This window comes from Acomys russatus, chromosome 24 (assembly GCF_903995435.1).
Source record: "Acomys russatus chromosome 24, mAcoRus1.1, whole genome shotgun sequence".
Lineage (NCBI taxonomy): Eukaryota > Metazoa > Chordata > Mammalia > Rodentia > Muridae > Acomys > Acomys russatus.
Genome location: NC_067160.1, coordinates 57,718,770 through 57,741,954, shown reverse-complemented (window position 1 = coordinate 57,741,954; position 23,185 = coordinate 57,718,770). Strand labels below are relative to the sequence as shown.

At 51.4% G+C, this 23,185-nt stretch overlaps 1 protein-coding gene and 1 pseudogene across 1 annotated transcript; both read right to left on the bottom strand.

The window, feature by feature from the left end:
• Positions 1–1,120: 1,120 nt before the first annotated feature.
• On the bottom strand, positions 1,121–5,714 carry Edf1 (endothelial differentiation related factor 1). The gene is made up of 5 exons (XM_051166537.1): positions 5,546–5,714; positions 2,885–2,936; positions 2,384–2,544; positions 2,031–2,124; positions 1,121–1,352 (listed from the first exon to the last, which is right to left on the bottom strand). Exons 1-5 carry the CDS (start codon positions 5,621–5,623, stop codon positions 1,291–1,293), a joined length of 447 nt encoding a protein of 148 aa, XP_051022494.1. The 5' UTR covers positions 5,624–5,714; the 3' UTR covers positions 1,121–1,290.
• A 13,993-nt stretch (positions 5,715–19,707) lies between these two features.
• On the bottom strand, positions 19,708–20,599 carry LOC127207367 (histone H3.3A-like; annotated as a pseudogene).
• Between the last annotated feature and the right edge of the window lie 2,586 nt (positions 20,600–23,185).

Here is a 23,185-nt window from a genome sequence, read left to right as displayed (position 1 = left end):
TGACGTTTTACATCTGGGCCTGCGTGTAGGGGTTGGGTCAGGCTTAGCTTCTACAACTCTTCCATCTGCTGTCTTTGACCTCCGGTGTGACTGACGGGGGGGGGGGGGGGGGGTTCCGTGTATTGTGAATAAATGCTCCGCACCAGTAAGGGCAGCCCAGGCTTTCAGGCTGTACTCCATATATTCTGTACCTGGCGGGATCTGTTGTAGCTGGCGGGCGGTGGCCCTCCCAGGGTTTAAGACTTAACCTGAGACAGAATTCAGGGGGTGGGTGTCGGACCCTCATTGCCTTTGGGGCAGCTGGCACTAAGGACCACCACTCCAGCCAGCTCCCAACTTACCAGGCGATTCTGTACCCAGTGAGGATAAAATCACCCCACAGATCCACGGAGTTGTGGGTATAAAAGCAACTGGGTATGGTCCTGTGGAACTGGCAAGGAGAAATGCCACCAGCCCAGATAAAGGCCTGACCAACCCTGGGGCTGCCCATCACCTCCAGAGCAGGACACCAAAGAAGGCAACTGCACTTTAGCCTTTCAACTAAAGCTGTGAGAACAAGTGTGGGACTGCCACACTGGGTCAGGGCCTGATGAAACGATGTTAACACATCTGTCCCAGGAGTGGTCCCTGAAGCTCTGACCCTCCACATTCGGCCTCAGCTTGGGCTTCACTGAGGGCTGTCCTCACCGTGGATACTATGTGTTCCAAGCTAGGCTCCTGCCTGTCCAAGACTCAGCCCCATAGGAAGGAGGCAGTGGGACATGGCAGATGCCACCCTGCATCTCCAGGTTATTACAACACTGACTGGTGCCCTGTCCACTCCTCTCAGTGGACAGGGAAGGAACTTCCCAGTTCCAAGGTCCCCCTGAGGGATCTACTGTAAAGGAAGCTCACCTCCATCCTCCATAAGTGTGATCTACGGTGAGGAGACACACCTGCAGACAGCCTAGGCACTGTTCCCCTCCAGCAGAACACAGGCCCTTACAAGTCCAGGAGACAAAGTCTGAGGACCTTCTCTGGGCTGGACTCCCCCCTGCAGCCAGCTGTCCGCTGGACAGAAGGTGCAGATCCACACCCCTGCTGAGGGTCAGAGGGCAGTGAGGAAAAAGCCAAGAGGCTATCACTTTGCAAGGTTTTGCTTTGTTTGACAGCGGGTATGGGTTGAGGGGGCACACAGGCCTGACCCCCGTGTTCCGTTAGACCATGTGAGGAGACCCACGGCAGTGCTGGAGGTCCTGGGGGACCAGCCAGAAGAGCTCAGCCGGACCCACTGGCTTCGAGGCTTTGTGTTCATTTCGCCCTCGGGCCGTTCTCGATAGGCTTCCCGATGTCCTTCCCCCGGAGCTTGAGGCCTGAAACGAGCCAGCAAGAGCTGACCAGTCTGCAGTGTCCGCGCCCACCCACCCTCCCTGCTCTTGCTGAGCTTGCCATCACTGTCTTCAGCTCGCCCCCCAGGCCTCCACACACAGGGCTGCCTTCACATCTGACATTAGGGTGCCAGCCATCCCAGGGCTCAGGGGACTGAGTGAGTCTGCACCAGCCTGAGCTACAGTGAGTCTCTATATAAAAAAATAAAATCTAAGCCAGACGTGGTGGTGCACGCCTTTAATCTCAGCACATAGGAGGCAGAGGCAGGCGGATCTCTGTGAGTTCAAGGCCAGCCTGGCCTACATAGTGAGTTCCACAACAGCCAGAAAAAAAACATAATAAAATATAATAATTAATAACAATAATATAAAAAGATGCAAAGACGAATATCTTGATATCTTGTCCCAGAAAGACTAGAACGCTGCACTGAGCCTCCACGGAGGCTCACTGTAGAAGTAAAGCATGTGCCATGTAGGCACTCTGAGAGCAGTGTGCTCTGGCTGACACCATCTCCTTAGGGTTCTGGAGGCCCATCAGTCCTCAAACCCTTAGGCAGGATTCCAGTGGTACGGCCTCAGGAGGACAGGGGTCTGTCGTCTCAGCCCTCACCACCCCTTACAAAAGGGCAATGCTTGCCCAAGACTGCCAGGGAAGACACTCACCGATGGCTCTCTCAATTTTGCCCAAAACCTGGTTATTCGGAATGGCCCGTCCACTTTCATAGTCTGCGATGACTTGCGGCTTTTCATTGATTTTCTGAAGAAAAGATGTACCTTAGCCATACTAACTCAATGAGATGTGCTGCAGAAGCCAGGGGAGGTGCCCACAGGCACCTGGTACCCCAACACAGACAAGTCTTATCCAAGAGAGCTACAGCTGCTCTGACCTGGCTTTCCCAGAGGATTTGGGGAGTGCTAAGGTAAGGTCCCAAAGCCACCCTGCAGTGACCCCCACCTCCCCTATGCTGTCTAGGCACCTGTCACCAGTCCCCACGCCACAGCCGCCAAAACCTCACCGTGGCCAGGTCCTTCTGCGTCAGGCCCTTGCTCTGCCGGCCCCGCTGAATCACTTTGCCCACCTCCAGGGTCACCCTGTCGTGATGCAGCTCCTCCGTCTCCCGGTCTAGCTTGGCTGTGTTCTTGGTGATGGAATGCTGCTTGTTCTGGCCAGCAGCCCCTGGAGGCAATGTGAGCAGAACACAGCAGATCTGGTTTGCAGTCAGCACGGGAGGAAAGGATTTCAGATGCAAACCCGGCTGGCAGGCTCCCAGGTCCAGCTGACCTGGACTTCACAGGCCTCAGTGCCCTGCCTCTCAGTCTTCCCACAGTGGGGGGAAGCACCAATCCGCGCTGACCTCACACCACCCAGAGCTGTGCCGACAGGTCAAGAGTATTTCCCGGCTGTTCAGTAGCCAGTGCCTGCTGCTGCCAGGTCCCAGGGCGCTACCCAACCATACCCTCAGACAGGCCATTCCACGGCACATCCTTGCTTTGCAAGTGGAAACGTCAGTACCTACATTTCTTGGATGTCTCCACATCTTCTCCTCGTCTCTGAGCTGCTAAGATGGCCTAGAAAACCAGAAAGTGGTTTTCAATCAAAATGAGTCTGGGGGAGTACGGAGCACAACTTAGGCGGCCGTTTGCCAATGGCGCGGTGCTAACTATTCTAACTGATACACAGTGCTAGGTCAAACCACCCAAGCTCAGTAAGACATCGTCCCCTGCCCCTGCTTCAGGTTTCCTTTCCATGTTTTCTGGTTGACCCATGGTCAACTTTAGTTCACAAATATTACCTGGAAAATTCCAGGTTATATAGTCAGGTGGTAGTGGCGTGTATCTTTAATCCCAGCACTCGGGAGGCACAGCCAGGCAGATCTCTGTGAGTTCGAGGCCAGCCTGGTCTACAAAGTGAGCTCTAGGCCAGCCAGGCTACACACAGAGAAACCCCATCTCAACACTCCCCCCAAAAATCCCAGATAATAATGTTTAATTTGCTTTGCAAGTTTTTTATATGTTCTAAAATATGTGACATGATTTCATACCGCCCCAGTCTCTCACGTAAGACACAGCCATGCATCTGTCCAGCTGTGTCCATCCGATACATGCTACTGGCCTCTTTTCATCTGAAAACCAGGTAACTGCCACAGCACCAAAACAGACTTTACGCCCAGGAAGCCCAGGAAGCCGTGGTGGAGGAGCCTAACACAACCTAACGACAGCTCTGTGACTCACACCACTTAGTTCGTGTATTGTTTCACAGCGTCCCTAAAAGAAGGGTGGATGCAGGACCCAGAGAAACCACACTTGCACGACTCTCAGTGCAGTGTACTGTTACAATTCTTCTTTCCACCCATCAGTTATGACTGGCTTTTTTTTTTTTAGATGTATTTATTTTTATTTTACATGCATGAGTGTTCCCCAGCGTGTGTCTATGCACCACATGTATACAGTGCCTAGAGGCCAGAGGAGGGAGTTGGATCCCCTAGCCTGGATTGCACTGGCAGGTGCGAGCCGCCCTGTTGATGCTGGTGCTTGTACTTGCATCTTCTGCGAGAGCAGCGAGCACTCTCAACCATGGAGCCATCTCTCCAGCCCTTATTACCAGACCTTACTGCCTGACTTACAGACTTCACCATGGGTGTGGGTGACTAGGAAAGAACGCAGTTCACACAGCATCCAGCACAACTCACAGTTGCGGGCATCCACTGAGCTACCTCAGAATGTGTCCCCGATGCCGGGCGTGGTGGCTCCCATCTTTAACCCTAGCACTCAGGAGGCAGAGGCAGGTGGATCTCTGAGTTTAAAGCCAGCCTAGTCAACAAACTGAGTTCCAGGACAGCCAGGACTACACACAGAGAAACTCTGGGCCAAACAAACAAACAAAAAACCAAACAAACAAAAAATAAAGTAGGGCTGATGGCTCAGAGGTTAAGAGCACTGACTGCTGTTCCAAAGGTCCTGAGTTCAATTCCCAGCAACCACATGGTGGCTCATAACCATCTATAATGAGACCTGCTGGCCTCTTCTGGCCTGCAGGTGCATATGCAGGCAAACTGTTGTATACATAATAAATAAATCTTTTTTGAAAAAAATAAAAATAAATAACAAAGTGGCCCCACAGAAACAGGGGTACACGGTACACAAGTATTCAGATAACACATGTTGAACTACTGCTAAAAGAACTAACTCACTTCTACACTACGACAGGCTTGCTTGAGCTGGGTGTGGTGAAACTACTGTGATCCTAGCACTCGGAAGGCTTGGATGGGAATCCAGGCCAGTGTCAGCTGGGGCAAGACTTGTTTAGTATAATACACAAGGCCTGGATTCAATATCAGCAACACACACACACACACACACACACACACACACACACACAGCTCACAGGTTCTTTATTGGCTTGCTTGGCCAGTATAGCTCCTAATGAGAGATGACACACCCCACAGAACCCTGTAGTCTCACAGTCACCATCATGTTCAGAAAAGTGGCTTGGAAGCCATTCTCTGTGTAATATATTCAGACTTTCTATGGTGAAACCATACTCCCTTGAAAAGAAGATTGTGGATTTGGCTTTGATTATACAGCAAATAAGCCCACGGCTGGTCAGTATACCACAGAGGGCACGGCAGCGCTCAGGGCTCAGGGCAGCTGAGTGCACCTACGGAGAGGACACTAGGCTACAGGAGACCACCAATGGCTCAGACAGCACTCTTTATAGGCTGAGATCGCCTGGGTGGGCGTCATAAGCAGGAAGCCACCAGTGATGCCAGCACACGCTGATAACCAGGTAAGGACAAAACCTTCAGCAAGAGGACTGCCCCTACTTTGGTCCCCAAGTCTCCTGTGCTTGATGCCCACGTTCCCCACCCCACCTGTCCTCAACCCTGTTTCCATCTCCATCCAGGTCCCCACCCCAGGCCATCCCGGTCCAGAGGCCAGGCCATAGTCCCCATCCCCCAGTCCCTGACCCTTGTCCCAGCCTCACCCAGGTCAGCTGCTCTCTGTCCCAGTCTTTTCCCCGACTCTCTTCCCACCTGTTGTCCCCTAACGTCTCCACCCTCGCCTGGTCTGTTCTGGTCCCCACCCACCGCCGGAATCCCCGGGCTCGGCCCAGCGACCGCAGCGTGCCGTGCGGACCTTCAGCTTCCCGCCGCCCCTCCCCCCCGCTGGCTGGGCACCTGCTTAGACTTGGCCTGTGCGGCCGTGGGGCCCTTCTTGCGCAGCACCGTCACGGTGTCCCAGTCACTCTCGGCCATGGCGCGGCGGGGGCGGCGGTCCGTCCAGCGGCTCTGGCAGCTGCTCGAGACCCGGCGCGGCGACGCGACGTCCCTTCGTCGCCTCCCCGCTTCCGGCGCCGGAGCCGCGGTCCCGCCCCCGGCTCCCATTGGTCGGTGGCTCCAAGAGCCTGCACTTCCCGAGCTTTGCAGCCAATCGGAGCCCGGCTAGCCTACGGACCGGCCGGGGATGCCCGCGGGCGGCGCGTGGAGGGCGCTGTGCGATCCTCGCGGCGGTTCCCGTCCGGTGCCTTTAGGGTTGGGAAGGGCAGGGCGCCAGAGCGGAGGAGCCTGGGGGCCAAGGGGGGCCGGAGAGTGGAGGTACCCTAGAGGAGAGAAGAGCGGAGGGGACCTGGAGAGGATAGGGAAGGACCTAAGAAGGGAGCGGGGGACCCAGAGAAAAAAGGAGAGTGAGGGAGGGTCCCGGACAGGAGTGGGAAGAACCTCGGCAAAGAGTTGGGGCCCAGAGGGAATCTGGGGGCGGGGAGGGAGCACAGGAATCTGAGAAGAGAGTGAGGGACGCCCCCACTGCTCCATGCTAGCATAAGTGCTGTAAAACAGGAGAGAAGGGAGTGCGGATCCTCCTGACCCCAGCCGGTCTCCACCACGTTACTTCTGGGGAACCGGAGCCAGGGTCCCCGGCACCAGTGGGTTCATACCTGCCTTCCACGCCACGCCTTTGGGGATCGTGAGATAGAACTCAGGTTCTGTTGTGCTGTAGCTCCGTAGTAGTACCCCAGCAGTTGGATGTTCTGTTCCTGTGGAAGTGTGCTCTGGGGGAGAAACAGCTGCTGGCAAATTTTGTGGGGCCAGAAACATGTGAGCCGTAGATGGCTTCTTTGGAATACATAAAAACAAAATTAGTTTCAAATTAAACAGCTCAGCCGGGCAGTGGTGGCACACGCCTTTAATCCTAGCACCCAGAAGGCAGAGGCAGAAAAATCTCTTGGTTCGAGGCCAGCAAAGTCTACCAAGTGAGTTCCAGGACAGCCAGGGCTACACAGAGAAACCCTGTGGGGGGCGGGGGGGTCACCTTTGTAACCTCAGTATTTGCAAGGTGGATATAGGATCAGAAGGTCAAAGTTATCTTTAGCTACATAGCAAGTTTGGGGCCATCCAGGGCTACATGAAACCATGCTTGGGGAAACTCCAGGTTGTAACTCCCAACTCCAAGGGGATTCTAGCCTCTGAGGGCACTAGGCACACACGCAGTGTAAAGGCAAAATGGCGTACGCCTTTAATCCCAGCACTCGGGAGGCAGAGGCAGGTAGGTCGCTGTGAGTTCGAGGCCAGCCTGATCTACAAAGGTAGTTCAGGACAGCCAAGGCTACACAGAAACCCTGTCTCTCGAGAAAAAAAAAAAGAAAAGAAAAGAAAAGGCAAAATGGCCATACACGTGAGACAAAAAGGAACACACACCTCATACTGGGAGGGGTGTATGTGACTTTTTTTGAGACAGGGTCTCACTATGTACTGGCCTGGAACTCACTAGGTAGACTAGGCTGGTCTGGAACTTATAAAGATCTACCTGTTTCTGCCTTCCAACTGCTGGGTACAAAAAACAAAACAACAACAAACAAACAAAAACCACTTTAAAACAATTTTAAAGTTTAAAAATGGCAGATGGCTTGGCAGTGAAGAGCGCTGAATATCTCTGACACCTGGCCTCCACAGACTCTTACACGTGTTGTATGTAGGCAAAATATCCATAAATGTAAAATAAAAGGTTTAAAATGTGGGAGGGTGTTTTTCTGTTTCCGTTTTTTTGTTTGTTTGTTTGTTTGTTTTGTTTTTGGTTTTTCAAGACAGGGTTTCTCTGTGTAGCCTTGGCCATCATGGACTCGCTTTGTAGACCAGGCTGGCCTCGAACTCACAGCGATCCGCCTGCCTCTGCCTCCCGAGTGCTGGGATTAAAGGCGTGCGCCACCACACCTGGCTTCTGTTTTGGTTTTTTTGGTTGGTTGGTTGGTTGGTTGGTTGGTTGGTTTTTCGAGACGGTTTCTCTGTGTAGCCTTGGCTGTCCTGGAACTCACTCTGTAGAACAGAACTCACAGAGATCAGCTTGCCTCTGCCTCCTAGAGTGCTGGGATTAAAGGGCGTGAACCACCATGCCCAGCTGTGTTTCCTTTTCTTTTACATTTATTTATTTTGTGTGTGTGCGCGCGTGAATATGCCTTTGCATGAGTAATATGACACACTTCAGAGGACAACTTTTGAGAGTTGGTTCTCTTCCACCATGTGGGTCCTGGAGCTAGAACTCGGGGCATCAGGCTTGTCGGCAGGTGCTTTAATCCTCTGAGGCAACTCAGCAGCCTGAGAGTTTTAATTCTCAAGTGGGGAGTAGTGGGCCACTTCTCTTTAAATTTTGTGCCTTGGATGATTGGTTGGAAAGACTTGCAGCTGCTGGCCTTGCCTGTGCAGATGCTTTTTCCCTTCCCTTCCCGCTGACTTAGTGTCCAGGCACCACGAGGCATCCTTAGGAGGCATTCCTGTCTGCAAACCATTGTAACTCGGAGGAGTCCCTCGGAGGAGGTACTCTTAGCTGTGGACCACAAAGGCACATACTCACACTGAACAGTTTGACTCAAGAGAGTGAAATGAGAGAGGGGTCCACCGAGATGCCTGGATACGGGGCCTGGTCTAAGGACCTGTAGCCAAGCAGTTTGGTCCTTGAACTGACACACTTGAGTGCATGAACTCATTAGAAGGCGTTTCCCAGGCCATGGGTGAGCTCTGCAAGAACCGTTGACCCAGATCCATGGTGTGTGTGCTCTGGCTAGCTTGGGCTCAGGGAGGACCCCTCCATCCTCTGCCGCTGTTCAAGACTGCCGTTGACCCACATGGCTCATCAGGGATGCAGCCCTGATGCCACAAAGATGTCTCCTGCCAAGTCCTTGATCCTTACCTTCTAGGCTCACATCGATGCCATGAAACTGCCCTCCTTCTCTCTGTGAGGTCACGAGGCACCTTCACTGTCAGCTCAGTCTCCCACGGTTCCTGGCTTAGAGGTTACAGCTCTGGATGGAAGCCTCAGCAGCTAGCACGGTGAGCTATGTCTCTCTCCAGACACAGTGAGTCCTCTGTCCACGGTGTTTATTATAAGCAGGTTACCAGCACTAGTCACTCCATCATCACACATTGCTGTCGCCTGCTGGAACACAAATTAAAAATGGTGATTGATTTATTCCTTTAAGATCTGAGTCCTCTCCAGCATCCTCTCTTCAGCCTGAACATCCTTCCCTCCCCCCAACCCCCCGCCCCCCGCCCCACCTCCTGCTCTCACTCTCTTGCCCTCTCACTCTCACTCTCTTTCTTTTTCAGCCAGAGAGGTGGACATCAGGTGTCTTCTCAGCTGCTTTCCACCTTAATTGTTCAGACAGAGCCTCTCGCTAAATATGGAGCTCCACTAGACTGGCTATCCAGAAACCCCTCTGTCTCCACCTCCCCAGGACTGAGGTTATAAGTGTTCAGCTTTATCACTGGGCGTGGTGATGCACACCTTCAGTCCCAGCACTCCAGAGGCAGAGGCAGGTAGATCTCTCTGAGTTCGAGGCCAGCCTGCTCTACAAAGTTGAGGACAGCCAAAGTTACACAGAGAAACCCTGTCTGGGAAACCAAAATAAATAAGTACTCAGCTCTTTATGTGGCTGCCAGGGATCTGAACTCAGGCCCCCAACTTTGATGGCAAGCACTTTGCTGTAGAGGAATGTTAATTCAGAACATGGCTGCTCTAGCAAGAAATCACATCCAAAGCCTTCTAGGTCTGTGTGATCCGGATGGAATACAGACATGTCTTTAGTCCCAGGAGACAGAGGCTAGCAGATCTCTGAGTTCAAGGCCAGCCCGGCATAGGGCAAGTGTCAGGTAAATAAAGAAAAGCTTAGGTCCAGGCGTGGTGGCACAGGCCTTTAATCCCAGCACCAAGGAGACAGAGGCAGGCAGATCTCTTGGGTTCTGTTCAGGCAGTTTGGTTTGTGGAATTCAGAGGCCTTTTCCTGGGAGAGTTTTACAGAGAGTGAAGAGAAAACAAGCTAGACTAGGTGAAGACAGAATGAGCCAGAGAGTGTGAAGGAGGCAGAATATTAGAAGAGATTGCTGAGCTGGGCGGTGGTGACGCACACCTTTAATCCCAGCACTCGGGAGGCAGAGCCAAGTGGATCTCTGTGAGTTCGAGACCAGCCTGGTCTATAGAGATTCCAGGACAGCCAGGGGTACACACAGAGAAATCCTGTCTCAAAAAAAAAAAAAAAAAACCTAAAAAATACAAAAAGAATAGATTGCTGAAGTTACTTTGAGGCCAAGCAGAGAAATTCAGTGAGAAACTGAGAGAAGCAGGTTTGAATCAGTCAGCTTGAAGAGGTGTTAGAACTGGAACAACTGACTTGAACCAGCCAGCCAGAGTTCAGAAAGAGCTGGAAAAGGTGAGCTTATTCAGCAGTCAGTCTCAGAGGCTAAAAACACTCTAGGCCTAGGTTAGATCATATGGCAGCTAGAAGCTTCCAGGCTAGGCCTAGGTTAGCAAACAGAAGAAGTAAGCCTCCCAGACAACAATTACCTCAGGAGAATAAAGGCTACTTTAAAAAAAAAGAAAAAATTTATTTATTAGTAGTGTTAGGGTTCGGGTGATCTGCTGAAGAACAGCCCCAAGGCAGTGTGCAAAAAGAGTGTTTTTATTCTAGCATGCTAGGATCGCCCCTGTCCTCTGGAGGGTGACCCCAAAATGAGCACACAGGCTCAATTTATAGACGGAGGGATCTGTGATCCCAGAATTGAGTCAGAGTGTACAAGGGGATTTAGGACTGGCTGTTTGTTTGGTTATGGGGGATGTTTGAGTCACTGAAGTTTTGGCTCTTACTCAGGAGTTGGCCTTTAATTTAATTGGATGGAGCCAGCTGTGTTCTTTACCAAGGCCATGAAGTAATAAAAACATGGTATCTAGTCATTTTGTTCTGTAAGCTGATTAGCTGCCCATGAGCTGTCCATGACCTGTTTATAATTTGTGGGTTTTTAAAAGGAATTGTTAGGAACTTGGCCTAGTTAGGCAGAGTCTAACTGAAGTCTGTCATGGAAATGGGATGTCGAGCAAATGGAATCATTGAGGGGTTTGAGGTCTCTGGGGTCAGGTCCCTTCAATTATGTATACATTGCTCTGCCCGCATGGCAGAAGAGGGCACCAGATCACATTGTAGATGGTTGTGAGCTACCATGTGGTTGCTGGGAATTGAACTCAGGACCTCCGGAAGGACAATCAGTGCTCTTAACTTCTGAGCCATCTCTCCAGCCCAGGAAAACAATTCATTTTTAAAAAAAGATTTATTTATTTATTATGTATACAATGTTTTGCTTGCATGTACCCCTGTGGGCCAGAAGAGGGACCAGATCACACATTATAGATGGTTATGAACTACCATGTGGCTGCTGGGAATTGAACTCAGGACCTCTGGAAGAGCAGTCAGTGCTCCTAACCACTGAGCCATCTCTCCAGCCCCAGGAAAACAATTCTTTTTTCTTTTTTTTAAGTCTTTTTTGTTTTGTTTTGGGTTTTTGTTTTGTTTTGTTTTGTTTTTGTGAGACAGGGTTTCTCTGTGTAGTCTTGGCCATCCTGTTCTCACTTTGTAGACCAGGCTGGCCTCGATTTCACAGCGGCCCACCTGCCTCTGCCTCCCAAGTGCTGGGATCAAAGGTTCAAAGGTGTGCACCACCACGCCCGGCTAGGAAAACAATCCTTTAAAGAAATATATATTATATATATATATATATATATATATATATATATATATATATATATATATATATATATTTTTTTTTTTTTTTTTTTTTTTTTTTTTTTTTTTTTAGCCAAGAGGTAGCAGTGCACACCTTTAATTCCAACACTTAGAAGGCAGAGGTAGGCAAGATCTCTGAGTTGGAGGTCAGCCTGGTCTACAGAATAAATCCAGGACAGCCAGGGCTACACAAAGAAATCCTGTCTTGAAAAACAGAAACAAAAACTATTTTTTGTTTGTTTGTTTTTGTTTTTTGAGACAGAGTTTCTCTGTGTAGTCATGGCTGTCCTGGACTTGCTTTGTAGACCAGGCTGGCCTCGAACTCACAGAGATCCACCTGCCTCTGCCTCACGAGTGCTAGAATTGAAGGCCTGTGCCACCATGCCCAACAGAAACTATTTTTAAATTATGTGCATATGTGTGGAGGTATGCACATATGGGGCAGGTATCCTCCAAGTCCAGGAGTGGGCAGTGAGTCCCCTGGAGCTGCAGTCCCAGGCAGCTGTGAGCCACACTCTGTGACGTGGAAGGGTCGTGAATCCTTACTGAATACCATGTCTAAGGAACATTGCTGAAATTCTTCACTTGTATCTGCAGCTTCAGAAGGAAACTGTCACAATTTCCTTTGGCAAAAGGTGTTCTGGCCCATTAAAAGAAATACAGATGGCCAATTGTGGCTGAACTGTCTGTGGAAGCTGACAATAACAAGACAGGCAACTCTCTATCACACAGGCTCACTGGGTAGCCCAGGCTGGTCTAGAGTCTTCTGTCTCAGCCTCTGAATACTGAGATTGCAGGCATGGATGGCTGTACCTGGGTCAAAAGATCAGCTTGATAAAGTTGTCAGATTTGCAAACATTCATGTTGAAAATGAGCAAAACCAATGTATTCTAAGTACTACCATTTTGTTCTCAGACTCCATCTAATCATAGGGAGAAACTAAGCTCAAAGTCCTGGGCCCTCGGGGAGCCAGGCACTTCCTAAGAGCTTAACAGCTTCTGATGTAAGGAGACAGTTGTCCAAGTCCAGACATCTCAGGGACAGCTTGTAAGGAGACATTTACCTAAGTCTAGACATCTCAAGAACAACTTCTCCATCTTGCTGACAGTCAAACTAAGTTCTTGTTCCCAGGCCCAGGAACCTCCTCCTATCCTGACTGATGGAAACTCCCTTGCTCACCCCCTTATGTCAAAATATGATTGGACAGTGCTATAGCCCACCCTGCTCCCCCTTGCTCTATGGTCTCAATTTTATTATTTATTTATTTATTTATTGGTTTTTTGAGACAGAGTTTCTCTGTGTAGCCTTGGCTGTCCTAGACTCACTTTGTAGACCAGGCTGGCCTCGAACTCCCAGTGATCCGCCTGCCTCTGCATCCTGGGTGCTGTGATTAAAGGCATGTGCCACCATGCCCAGCTGGTCTCATCTTTAAATATGCTGTACAAAGTCCCTTCAGGGTCGCAGTTCAGCTCCACAGACTGTTCTTTGGCCCTGATCAGTCAGCAGCAGCTTGAATACAATAAATTATTGTCATCTGCACTGACCTGGTGTTTGAGTTATGTTGGACTTATGTTGGATTTAAGTGGAGCCCACAACAATTAAAACTCAAAAGAGGAGCTGGGCATGGTGGTGCATGCCTTTAATCTCACTATTTGGGAGGTAGAGGAAGGTGGATCTCTGAGTTCAAGGCTACAGAGCTACAGAGCTAGTTCCAGGACAGCCAGTGCTACACCAGAAACCTTGTCTCAAAAAGCAAACAAACAAAAGAAAAGCCCAAATGTCTTAGTTACGGTTTTATTTCTGTGAAGTGACCCCATGACCAAGGCAACTTTTTTTTTTTTAAAGATTTATTTACTACTATGTTCTGCCTGCACGTACACCTGCAGGCCAGAAGAGGGCATCATATCACATTACAGATGGTTATGAACCACCATCTGGTTGCTGGGAATTAAACTCAGGACCTCTGGAAGAGCAGGTGGCACTCTTAACCAGTGAGCCATCTCTCCAGCCCCCACCAAGGCAACTCTTAAAAAGGAAAACATCTCATTGGGGCTGGATTTCAGTTTCAGAGGTTTAATTCACTATTGTCATGCCAGGAAGCATGCAGCATACAGGCCTACTGGGGACAGACTTTTACATCTTGATCTGCAGGCAACAAGGAGAGACTGTATGCCACACTGAGGGTAGCTTGAGCATATGAGACTGCCTCCAACAAGGCCACACCTACTCTAACAAGCCACACCTCCTAATAGTGTCACTCCCAATGGGCCAAAGCCTTCAAACACATGAGTCTATGGGGGCCAGACCTATTCAAACCACCACACCAAACAAACCAAAACCAACCAACCAAACAAGCAAAACAAAACAGAAAACCCCAAACCTCAAAAACCAAACGAGACTACATTGTCATTTCAAAAATCGGTATGTGCCACGTAGTGATGACATAGGCTTTTAATCCCAGTGCTCAAGAAGCAGAGCCAGAGCATATCTGTGAGTTTGAGGCCAGCATAGTCTACAGGCTGAATTCTAGGACACCCAGAACTACACAAAGAAACCCTATCTGGAAAAAAAAAAAATCGGTCCCTTTGGTCTCAGTGTTGTTCTTACCTTGCTTTCTGAGATAATGTCTTCCTTGTAGCTCAAGCTCCTTCTGAGTTCTGGGGTGGCAGGCAGCACTACTGTGCCTGCCTGAATAAATGTTTATTCCACCATAACGTTAATGTTGTATTCCTTTCACTAGCATGAAGGTGCAGATAAAGTTCAAGGGCTGTGATGGAGCCGGCCAAGGGCTGCCAGGCCAGGGGCTGCCAGGCCAGGCTTCTCCACCAGCACGCTGTGAGCCCCAGCCGCCGAATGCAGGAAGTGGGGTAGGAAGGCAGAGACAGGTGTGAGTGCATGGATGGCCATGGTGAGGGGTCGTGCTAGGCAGAAGAGTTGGATGGGACAGCCTACCATCTAAGGAAGCAGAAGTCTGTGTCCAAGTTCCAGGCCAGGGACAGATGCTCCATTTTGGCCTGTTCTTTGGACCGGGGCAAAGGAGCCAAGAGAACGTTAGCGCTATGTGGACTTTTTATGGGAGACAGACATAGGTGCCTACTCACCCCAAATAAGGCACCAACAGCAGAAAATGCACTTCCACTAAAGCCCAACTCGGCAAAGCAATGCATGTATTGGTATTTACAAAGTGTGAGTGAATGGCTACTCAGACCCCCAAACGGCTGTAAAAGTCTCACCCCAGCACGGATGGAGTCTCCCAGTCAGCCTTCCACGTTATATATTCCTAGCACTTCCTGAGACCAAGAGACGGCGTGTCTCTGGGGCAGAATTGCATATATCTGGCGGGGGGTGGTGGTGGGGCTGAGAGCTCAGGAGGACCACCTGTAATAGTCACAGCCATTTCTGACGAGGGTGGTAAAGGCTGATATGGCCAGCATCCCACAATAATAGGAGTTCCTGTGGCGAACGTGGTATGGAGGGGCGGGGACTTCTACCTGCTGCAGGTAGAAGGGAGCCTCTGGGATCTCTTGAGTGTTGAGACCACAGCTGTGCAGCCCCACAAGGCACCCTAGACACATTGCTGCATGGCCTTGGGCAGGTGACAGCAGCTGCTAGGTCTGAGCGTGAACAGAAGCTGTGCAGGTGTGTGGGTCACAGCCTGCACCTGTCAGGCACCGTGAAGGCCCTGTCCACAGCCCTTTCAATGCGCCCACTCTAGTTTCCTCTCCGGCCAGCAGGTGGCACACTTGCTGTTCTCTTGGCACCTGACAGCCAGCCAGGGCGAATGACAGAACTGCGGGCCACCAGGGTCACACAAAGTTATGGAATGCTCCCAATACATCTTGTACAAATGATGGCTCTGCATCCCTGAGGGAAGACCTCAGCTTCCACCTAAGCCCCTAAGGCCTGAAGAAAGGCCAAGGCAAGCACAGCGATGGTGGGACAGCTTGATGCAAAGGCTTTGAGGCCAGGCTGAGCCTTTTCAGTAGAAGGAGCCTTTGGCTCCACATGGGCTCGTGGTGGCATCTGTGCTGAAGGTGGCGGAGGTGACACATTGAAGCAGGTTGGGACCTCACTTGCTGACAGAGCTCCCCATGGGCTGTGATGACTGGACAGGAGAAGTGTGTGTCATAACATATGTGTGGAGGTCAGAGCATGACCTTGGGTGTCTTTCTTCACCTTACACCTTGAAGACAGGGTCCCTTGCTTGCCGCTGCTAACTTAGGCTGGGCTAGCCAGCTTGCACATGTCCAGCAATTCTCTTACCTCTGCCTCCTATCTTGCCATAGGCATTTTGGGACTACAGAAGTGAGCTACTGTATCTGACTTTACATGGGTCCTCGGGATTCGAACCCAGGTCCTCACACTTGCACAGCAACCTCTTTACTCACTGAACCATGTACCCATCACATACCCTAAATCTCTGGTGCTCCTACAGAGACTGCCCCAGTCCTGCTATCAGGAGGCAGTCTACACATAGCTCTAAAAGTACTCACTAGGAAGCGAACCTCACTGCCCGATATACCTTGGGAATGACCCCCCAAGGAACTATCCAGGAAGGCCCTCAAGTCTCCTGTATGCCTGAGGCAGTCGCATAACGCAGGCGGCCATGTGCCTATGGTGCCCATGACATGGCTTGGTTAATACTGGCATGGGCCTTTTTGGAAAAGTTGGAGACAGGTGACAACAGAGTGAGAGTGGAAACTGTCTTCTTTCACAAGTAAGAATAGGGCTGGCCTTCAGATGCCTGAGGAAGAGAGACACAGTGTAAACTCTTAGGGTGAGCAGATATGGCACCTCTGGGACTGCAATAGCCACTGGACGGGCATCCTTTGTGCAGGGCCCTGTGACAGACCAAGTCAGCCTTTCTGTCTCCTGGTCCCTTGCACAAGCTGGTCTCTTTGTTCTAAAAGCCCGACAGATTCCAAAGGGGCAGCCCAGCCTGGATCAGCAAGTGAATGGTCAGAGCCAAACCAAACCCAAGAGGCAAGAACAACAAACAGGAAGATAGCAGGGAATCCTGTTGTCCAAGGGGCGGCTGTTTGCTTTGAGAAGCTTTCAGGCAGAGTGGGGACCACTGAGAGCTAACCCCTCAGACTCAGTGGGCAGCTGCTAGTTTCCTAGCCTTGGCCAAGCCAGAGCAGTTGGCGTCTGTGACATCTGCTTTGATCTATAGTCAAATCCACAGCCCCCTCAGCTCATGACACTGTGACCACCTATGACAATAGCCACCTCTTCAGTACCCTGGCTCTCGGGGCTGAGGGGAAACACAGCTCATGCCTCTGGGTCCTTCTGTCAGTGGTTCTTGGCTGATCCCAGTCCTTGGGGAGTGAGCAGGTGCTGTGTGGGTCCTCTTGAGTCTGCCTAGGGGACACCCTAACTTCTGCCTGGCCCTCAGAGGATGTCTTGCTGAGTAACTTTTGCTTTCTTTTTGGCAGGAAGGAACCCACATGGGAATCCCCTGAGATGTCCAACAATCACAGTGACTCACCCATTTCCCAGGCAGTGAGTGAGGTGAGTCCCCCAGGATGTCACTCAATTCTGTGCTGGTGGGTGGGGCACCCCCCTCCCATCTCTTGACCTGGCCTAACTCTGCATATACTTTGCAATCCCTCCTTGCCCTGGTCCCTCAAAGTGCACATAGAAAAGTCTAAAGTGACACATTTGTGGTGGCAGCATTCGGCTGGTAGGCTGTGGTTAAGGTTGCTATGGTAATGCCGATCTCCGGCTCTGTTGCCGTTAAGGCCACTGTGGGCAGTGTCTTGCTGGTGGATACAGGTGCAGGAGGTCTGGAGGATGGAGCAGACATGCATTTTGCCCTTAGGGAGCAGATGCTCTGCTGTGAATGAAACCTTCTTCCCCTCAAGCTAGGCTGCTAGCTTCTCAGGACACCCTCAGGCCTGGAGGTGCAGCCTGGAGGAAGTGCCTCCTTATACTGGTAGAGCAGAGTTTGGGGGCTTGGAGTCCCTTCAGGCATGGACCCCACTAGTGTGAGCAAGCCTCTTGGCTGCTCGGAGCAAACAGGCTCCAGGAAGCTAACTGACCAGGCGGCCCCCTGAGCTTTATCAGAACACAGCAACCTTGCTGTCAAATTGGTGGAATTCCAGCTTCAGTTAGGGGAATTCCAACCGTAACCAAGCAAGAGCGCAGTCAGTGTGGATGGGTCAGGAGCCCTGCTTTAGCTTCCACGGCTGCAGAGGATCTTCTTCTTACCAGGATCTCACTTGGACTTCCTCAGCTCCCCAGTCCTTGCAATCCTCATGAAATTGCTACTGGAGTTGTAAGGGTCAGAGCCTGTTTTGGTATCTCCAGCAAGTTATCCTCAGTCACGTGTCCTCTATAAACCAATTAAAGAGAAAATTTACAGGTGAAAGCAGAAAAGACTTAGTCAATGTGGCCACATTAGAAAGAAAAACAGAGGAGTCCAGGGACACAGCCTCCCCATAGGGGTCCAGGGACACAGCCTCCCCTATAGGGATCCATAGGGATCCAGGGACACAGCCTCCCCCATAGGGATCCAGGGACACAGCCTTCCCATAGGGATCCATAGGGATGCAGGGACACAGCCTCCCCCATAGGGATCCAGGGACACAGCCTCCCCATAGGGATCCAGGGACACAGCCTCCCCATAGGGATCCAGGGACACAGCCTCCCCATAGGGGTCCAGGGATACAGCCTCCCCATAGGGGTCCAGGGACACAGCCTCCCCCATAGGGATCCAGGGACACAGCCTCCCCCATAGGGATCCATAGGGATCCAGGGACACAGCCTCCCCATAGGGATCCAGGGACACAGCCTCCCCATAGGGATCCAGGGACCCAGCCTCCCCATAGGGATCCAGGGATACAGCCTCCCCATAGGGATCCAGGGACACAGCCTCCCCATAGGGATCCAGGGACACAGCCTCCCCATAGGGATCCAGGGACACAGCCTCCCCATAGGGATCCAGGGACACAGCTTCCCCATAGGGATCCATAGGGATCCAGGGACACAGCCTCCCCCATAGGGATCCATAGGGATCCAGGGACACAGCCTCCCCCATAGGGATCCATAGGGATCCAGGGACACAGCCTCCCCCATAGGGATCCATAGGGATCCAGGGATACAGCCTCCCCCATAGGGATCCATAGGGATCCAGGGACACAGCCTCCCCCATAGGGATCCAGGGACACAGCTTCCCCATAGGGATCCATAGGGATCCAGGGACACAGCCTCCCCCATAGGGATCCATAGGGATCCAGGGATACAGCCTCCCCCATAGGGATCCATAGGGATCCAGGGACACAGCCTCCCCTACATCCACCTTCCAGATCCAAGATGAAGTTTAACTTCAAGTAGGGGCCAGAGTTATGCATCACTAAGTAAGCCGGGCCACAGTGTGGTCCTGTCCACCGCTGGCCCCTCATTGCCTCAGCTCCAGTCTATCCTGCAAGATGGCCTGAAGTTGCAAATCTCCCCAGGAGACAAGTTTCTCCCTTGGTTGGCCCCACCCACCCAGGCTTCCGCCTTTTTTTCTTTCTCCTTCATGAGACTCCTGGGGAACATTTCAATTTCCTGGGGGTACATTGTTTCAAGAGTCCGCCAGTCAAGGAGAAGAATACAAGCATCTCTTTTTTTTTTTTTAAAGATTTATTTGTTTATTACATATACAATGTTCTGCCTGCATGTGTGCCTGCATGCCCAAAGAAGGCTTAGATCCCATTATAGAAGGTTGTGAGCCACCATGTGGTTGCTGGGAATTGAACTCAGGGCCTCTGGAAGAGCAGTCAGTGCTCTTAACCTCTGAGCCATCTCTCCAGCCCCTACAAGCATCTCTTAAAGTCAGCCACAAAAAGGATGCAGGCAAGGCAGTATGTAGGGCACGCTTTGACATGGTGCTATGGCAGCTACAAATGCTGGGATGCGTTCATGGCTATCCTGGGATGCATGCTGCAGGCTGGACATACCTGGTGTAGGAAATTGGTGAGATCTAAACATTTTGTATGTGTATGGTGTTGTGTAGTGCGTGTTTCTGACGGTGACCATACACTCAAAGGCCAGAGGACATTAACTCTGCTCTATCACTCTCCTTATTCCTTTGAGGCAGGGTCTTTCCCTGAATCTGGAGCTAGGGCGACATCCAGCAAGCCATGATTAGTCCCGTCCCTTCTGCTGGAGGAACAGGCGTGCACACCCAGCCTCTGTGTAGCCTTGGCTGTCCTGGACTCGATTTGTAGACCAGAGATCCACCTGCCTCAGCCTCCTGAGTGCTGGGATTAAAGGCATGCACCACTATGCACGGCTAAACTTTTTTTTTTTTTTTTTTGCTGTCAATAAGAAATTTACTTATTTTTAAAAAAAATCCAAATGCTGGCATTGTCCAGAAAATTTTAACAGGTTTATTTATAATTGTTAAAAAGTTGAACTGTTGAAATGTGTTCACTGAAACATTTTGCTTGCATTAATGCTTTACATCTTGCATTTATATTAAAAATTCACAAATGAAAATGGAAAACTGCCAATACCTGATTTCTGTCCCCTATTTTTCCACTCACAATCATATACTTAGGAACCTTTTGACCCCATGGAAAAAATATCTAACATTCAGAACTACTGATAACAGGAAGAGGAAAAAAAAAATGGTTTTTTTTTTTGAGAATGAAATGTTTCCCCTCAAAGTGGACTCTTAAGCAAGTTCTCCGCGTATGCGGCGTGCTAGCTGGATATCTTTTGGCATAATTGTTACACGTTTGGCATGGATAGCACACAGGTTTGGTGTCTTCAAAAAGGCCAACCAGATAGGCCTCACTTGCCTCCTACAAAGCACCAATAGCTGCACTCTGGAAGCGCAGATCTGTTTTGAAGTCCTGAGCAATTTCTCGCACCAGACGCTGGAAGGGGAGCTTGCGAAGGAGAAGTTCAGTGGACTTCTGATAGCGTCTGAATTCTTGGAGTGCCACAGTACCAGGCCTGTAACGATGAGGTTTCTTCACCCCTCCAGTAGAGGGCGCACTCTTGCGAGCGGCTTTTGTAGCCAGTTGTTTCCTGGGTGCTTTGCCACCGGCGGATTTGCGGGCAGTCTGCTTTGTACGAGCCATGGTAAGGGCACCTCCTTACTTACCCCCCTTCCCCCTCGACTGGAGCTCGGCAAGCGAGAGGCGGCGCTGGCGTTAGAGAGCGGCGGCGGCACGGCGACGGCTGCGAACACAATTGAAAGATGGCTATCCCCCCCCCACGCCCACTTTTTTTTTTAAATTTATTATTATGTTTACAGTGTTCTACTGCCTGTAGGCCAGAAGAGGGCACCAAATCACATTTTGGATGGTTGTAAGCCGCCATGGGGTTGCTGGGAATTGAACTCAGGACCTCCGGAAGAGCAGCCAGTGCTATTAACCTCTGAGCCATCTCTCCAGTCCCTGGCTAAACTTTTTAATAACACTTTATACTGGTTCTTTGTGAATTTCACACCATGCACCCTAATCCCACTCACCTCCCCCTCTTACCCACTTGCAACCTATCGCCCAATAGAGAGAAAAAAAAAAAATCTCGCTCTAGAAGCCGTGGTGTGGGCAGTGTGTTCACACTTCTGTGCTTTCAAATGTTCATTGCAACGTTAACTCTTTGAACTTTTAAAATTAAATTTAGTCGTCTATTTGTGTGTGTGAATAAACAATGCATAAAGCCCTGCTCTCCTTCCACGACGTGGATCCCAGGCATCGAGCTCGGGGCATCATATTCTGTGGCAGTGACTTTACCCACTGACCTCCATGAGCACCAGGTAAGGGATGACAGCAGCGTCCTAGACGAGACTAAACCAGACCGGGTCGGCTCACGCCAACCCTTCACCGCTAAGGACCACGCCGCGCAGCGCCAACCAATCGCCGCCCGCCGCTGCTCCAAGCTCGCTCCTGGTTGGATCCTGCTTCCGTCTGTCAGAGGGGGCGGTCTGTTTGACAAATCGACGCCGCCTGCCGGTCCCTGGGAGCTCCTGGTAGGCTCGAGCGCCTGTCCGTCAGACGGGGCGGGCGGTGGCAGTGGGGGTGGTTCCCGGCGGGCGCTGAGTTCCGGGCGCGCGGAGACCGTCGGGTGAGGCGGCGCGGATCTAGGCGGGGGGTCGGCCCGCTCCGCCGGTCGGGCCGGGGTCAGGCGCCGGGCGGGAGTGGCGGTTGGGGGGTCAGATGCGGGACCGCCGCCGTCGGGGGGCCATTTTTTCGGAGCAGCGGAGCCGGAAACTGAAAGTCGGCGGGAGGGGGACCGGAAAAGTTCGCGACGTCGGTCGGCAGCGGTGCGTGGCAGCGCGGCCGTAGGCGCGGAGGCTCGGGGTCACGGCACTATGGTCCATGCACGTCCCGAATCTCGAGCGAGATCAAGGCTGTGGGGCCCACGAGCCCCACTCGTGCCTTGCTGCCCCGAGGGTGACTGCTCTTGAGCCAACACCCGGTCTCCTAGGCCACTTTCACAGCAGCCCACCTCCTACCCACTGTGGCTTTAGAGTCAAATTAGCTCTGACACTCCCAGGGCTCAGTTGTCGCCTTCTCTGATTCTGACATTCGGCTACACAACCCACCTCTCCGCCAAGGCCCCTTCCCTGTCTCCCTCTGCTCTTTCAGATCTCACCTTTCTGCACCTTAGAACCTCTGTTTCTCTGGAAGGAAGCTTTCTCGCTTTGTAGACCAGGTTGGCGTCAAACAGATCCGACTGCCTGTGCTGGCATTAAGGGCGTGCGCCACCACCGCCCTGGATGCTGTCTTGCTCGATGGGATGCATAAGTGTCGGGGTGTGGGGTCTGATGCCGGGGCCCTTTTTCTTGAAGCCTGCTTAGTGGAGGTTGGATCCGATGGAAATTCCTCATGATGGACGCGAGACCCCAAGTAGGTAGCGGGGACATGAGATTTATTAGAACCCACAGGCATACTCCCAGCGGGTACTGAAGCTGAGAAGCAGAGTTGGGGCGCTCAGCAAGCTTTCGGCTCCTTGGACACAGTACAAGGTCATTATTGTTTTCCATGTAACTCAGCAGCTGGAAGTTCCCCAGAGAGGTCCTCAAATGGAATCCCCAACCAAGCCCAAACCGTTACATCTTTTAAAAATTCCATCTTTTGCTGCATACTTTGTGTATCACAGCACTTATGAGATTGTTCTCTATCAAGCCTTTTGGGCACAGCTGGAAGTGTGTGTGCCTGGTTTGAACTGGTGGCTCTCTGCCTGCAGGCTGAGTTTGTGTGGCAGTTCTATATTTGTTGGTTTTGCTGGGACCTCCTAGTCCTCACCCAGACTGTTCTCTGACAATACAGGCTGCCTGGAAACCTGTTACTCTCTTCCTGTTTCCTGTCATCATCAGGTAGGGCTTGGCCTTAGGAGTACCTCCACTACCTCCACACCTGATGGCTGATGGGAGCCTGGAGAGTGAGGGCCGTGTTCACTCACACCCTGTCTCACTGGCTCCTGGGCTGCAGCACATGGACGGCTTTCCATCTGAGCTCTCTGGGAACCTTGCCTGTGGCTCCTGAACCCACAAAGAGACAGCAGTGGACTTGGAGGAAACCTTCCAAGAAGGAAGTGCTTCCTGGTGCCATCACACTACCGTTTTCTGAGAATTGGTCTGGACTTTCCTTCCTGACAGTGGGGTGCCAGGCCCCGTGTCTATGTGGCTGTTCCATGAATTGTGAGCATAGCTTGGCAGATTGGTTCCCTAGGGAGCTGTGAGCTTATACAGGGGTGGACAAGGTGACCTGGAGAAGAAAAACAATCCAGAAAAAAATTGCCCGTAGATCCTACGGATTACGCCAGAGATGTGGTATGC

Coding starts and splice junctions, on each gene's coding strand:
- Edf1 (XM_051166537.1), bottom strand. CDS start 5,623: ATGGCCGAGAGTGACTGGGACACCGTGACGGTGCTGCGCAAGAAGGGC. Junction 2,937..5,545: donor CACAGGCCAAGTCTAAGCAG/GTGCCCAGCCAG, acceptor CTGGTTTTCTAG/GCCATCTTAGCAGCTCAGAG. Junction 1,353..2,030: donor CAAAATTGAGAGAGCCATCG/GTGAGTGTCTTC, acceptor GGCTCGTTTCAG/GCCTCAAGCTCCGGGGGAAG.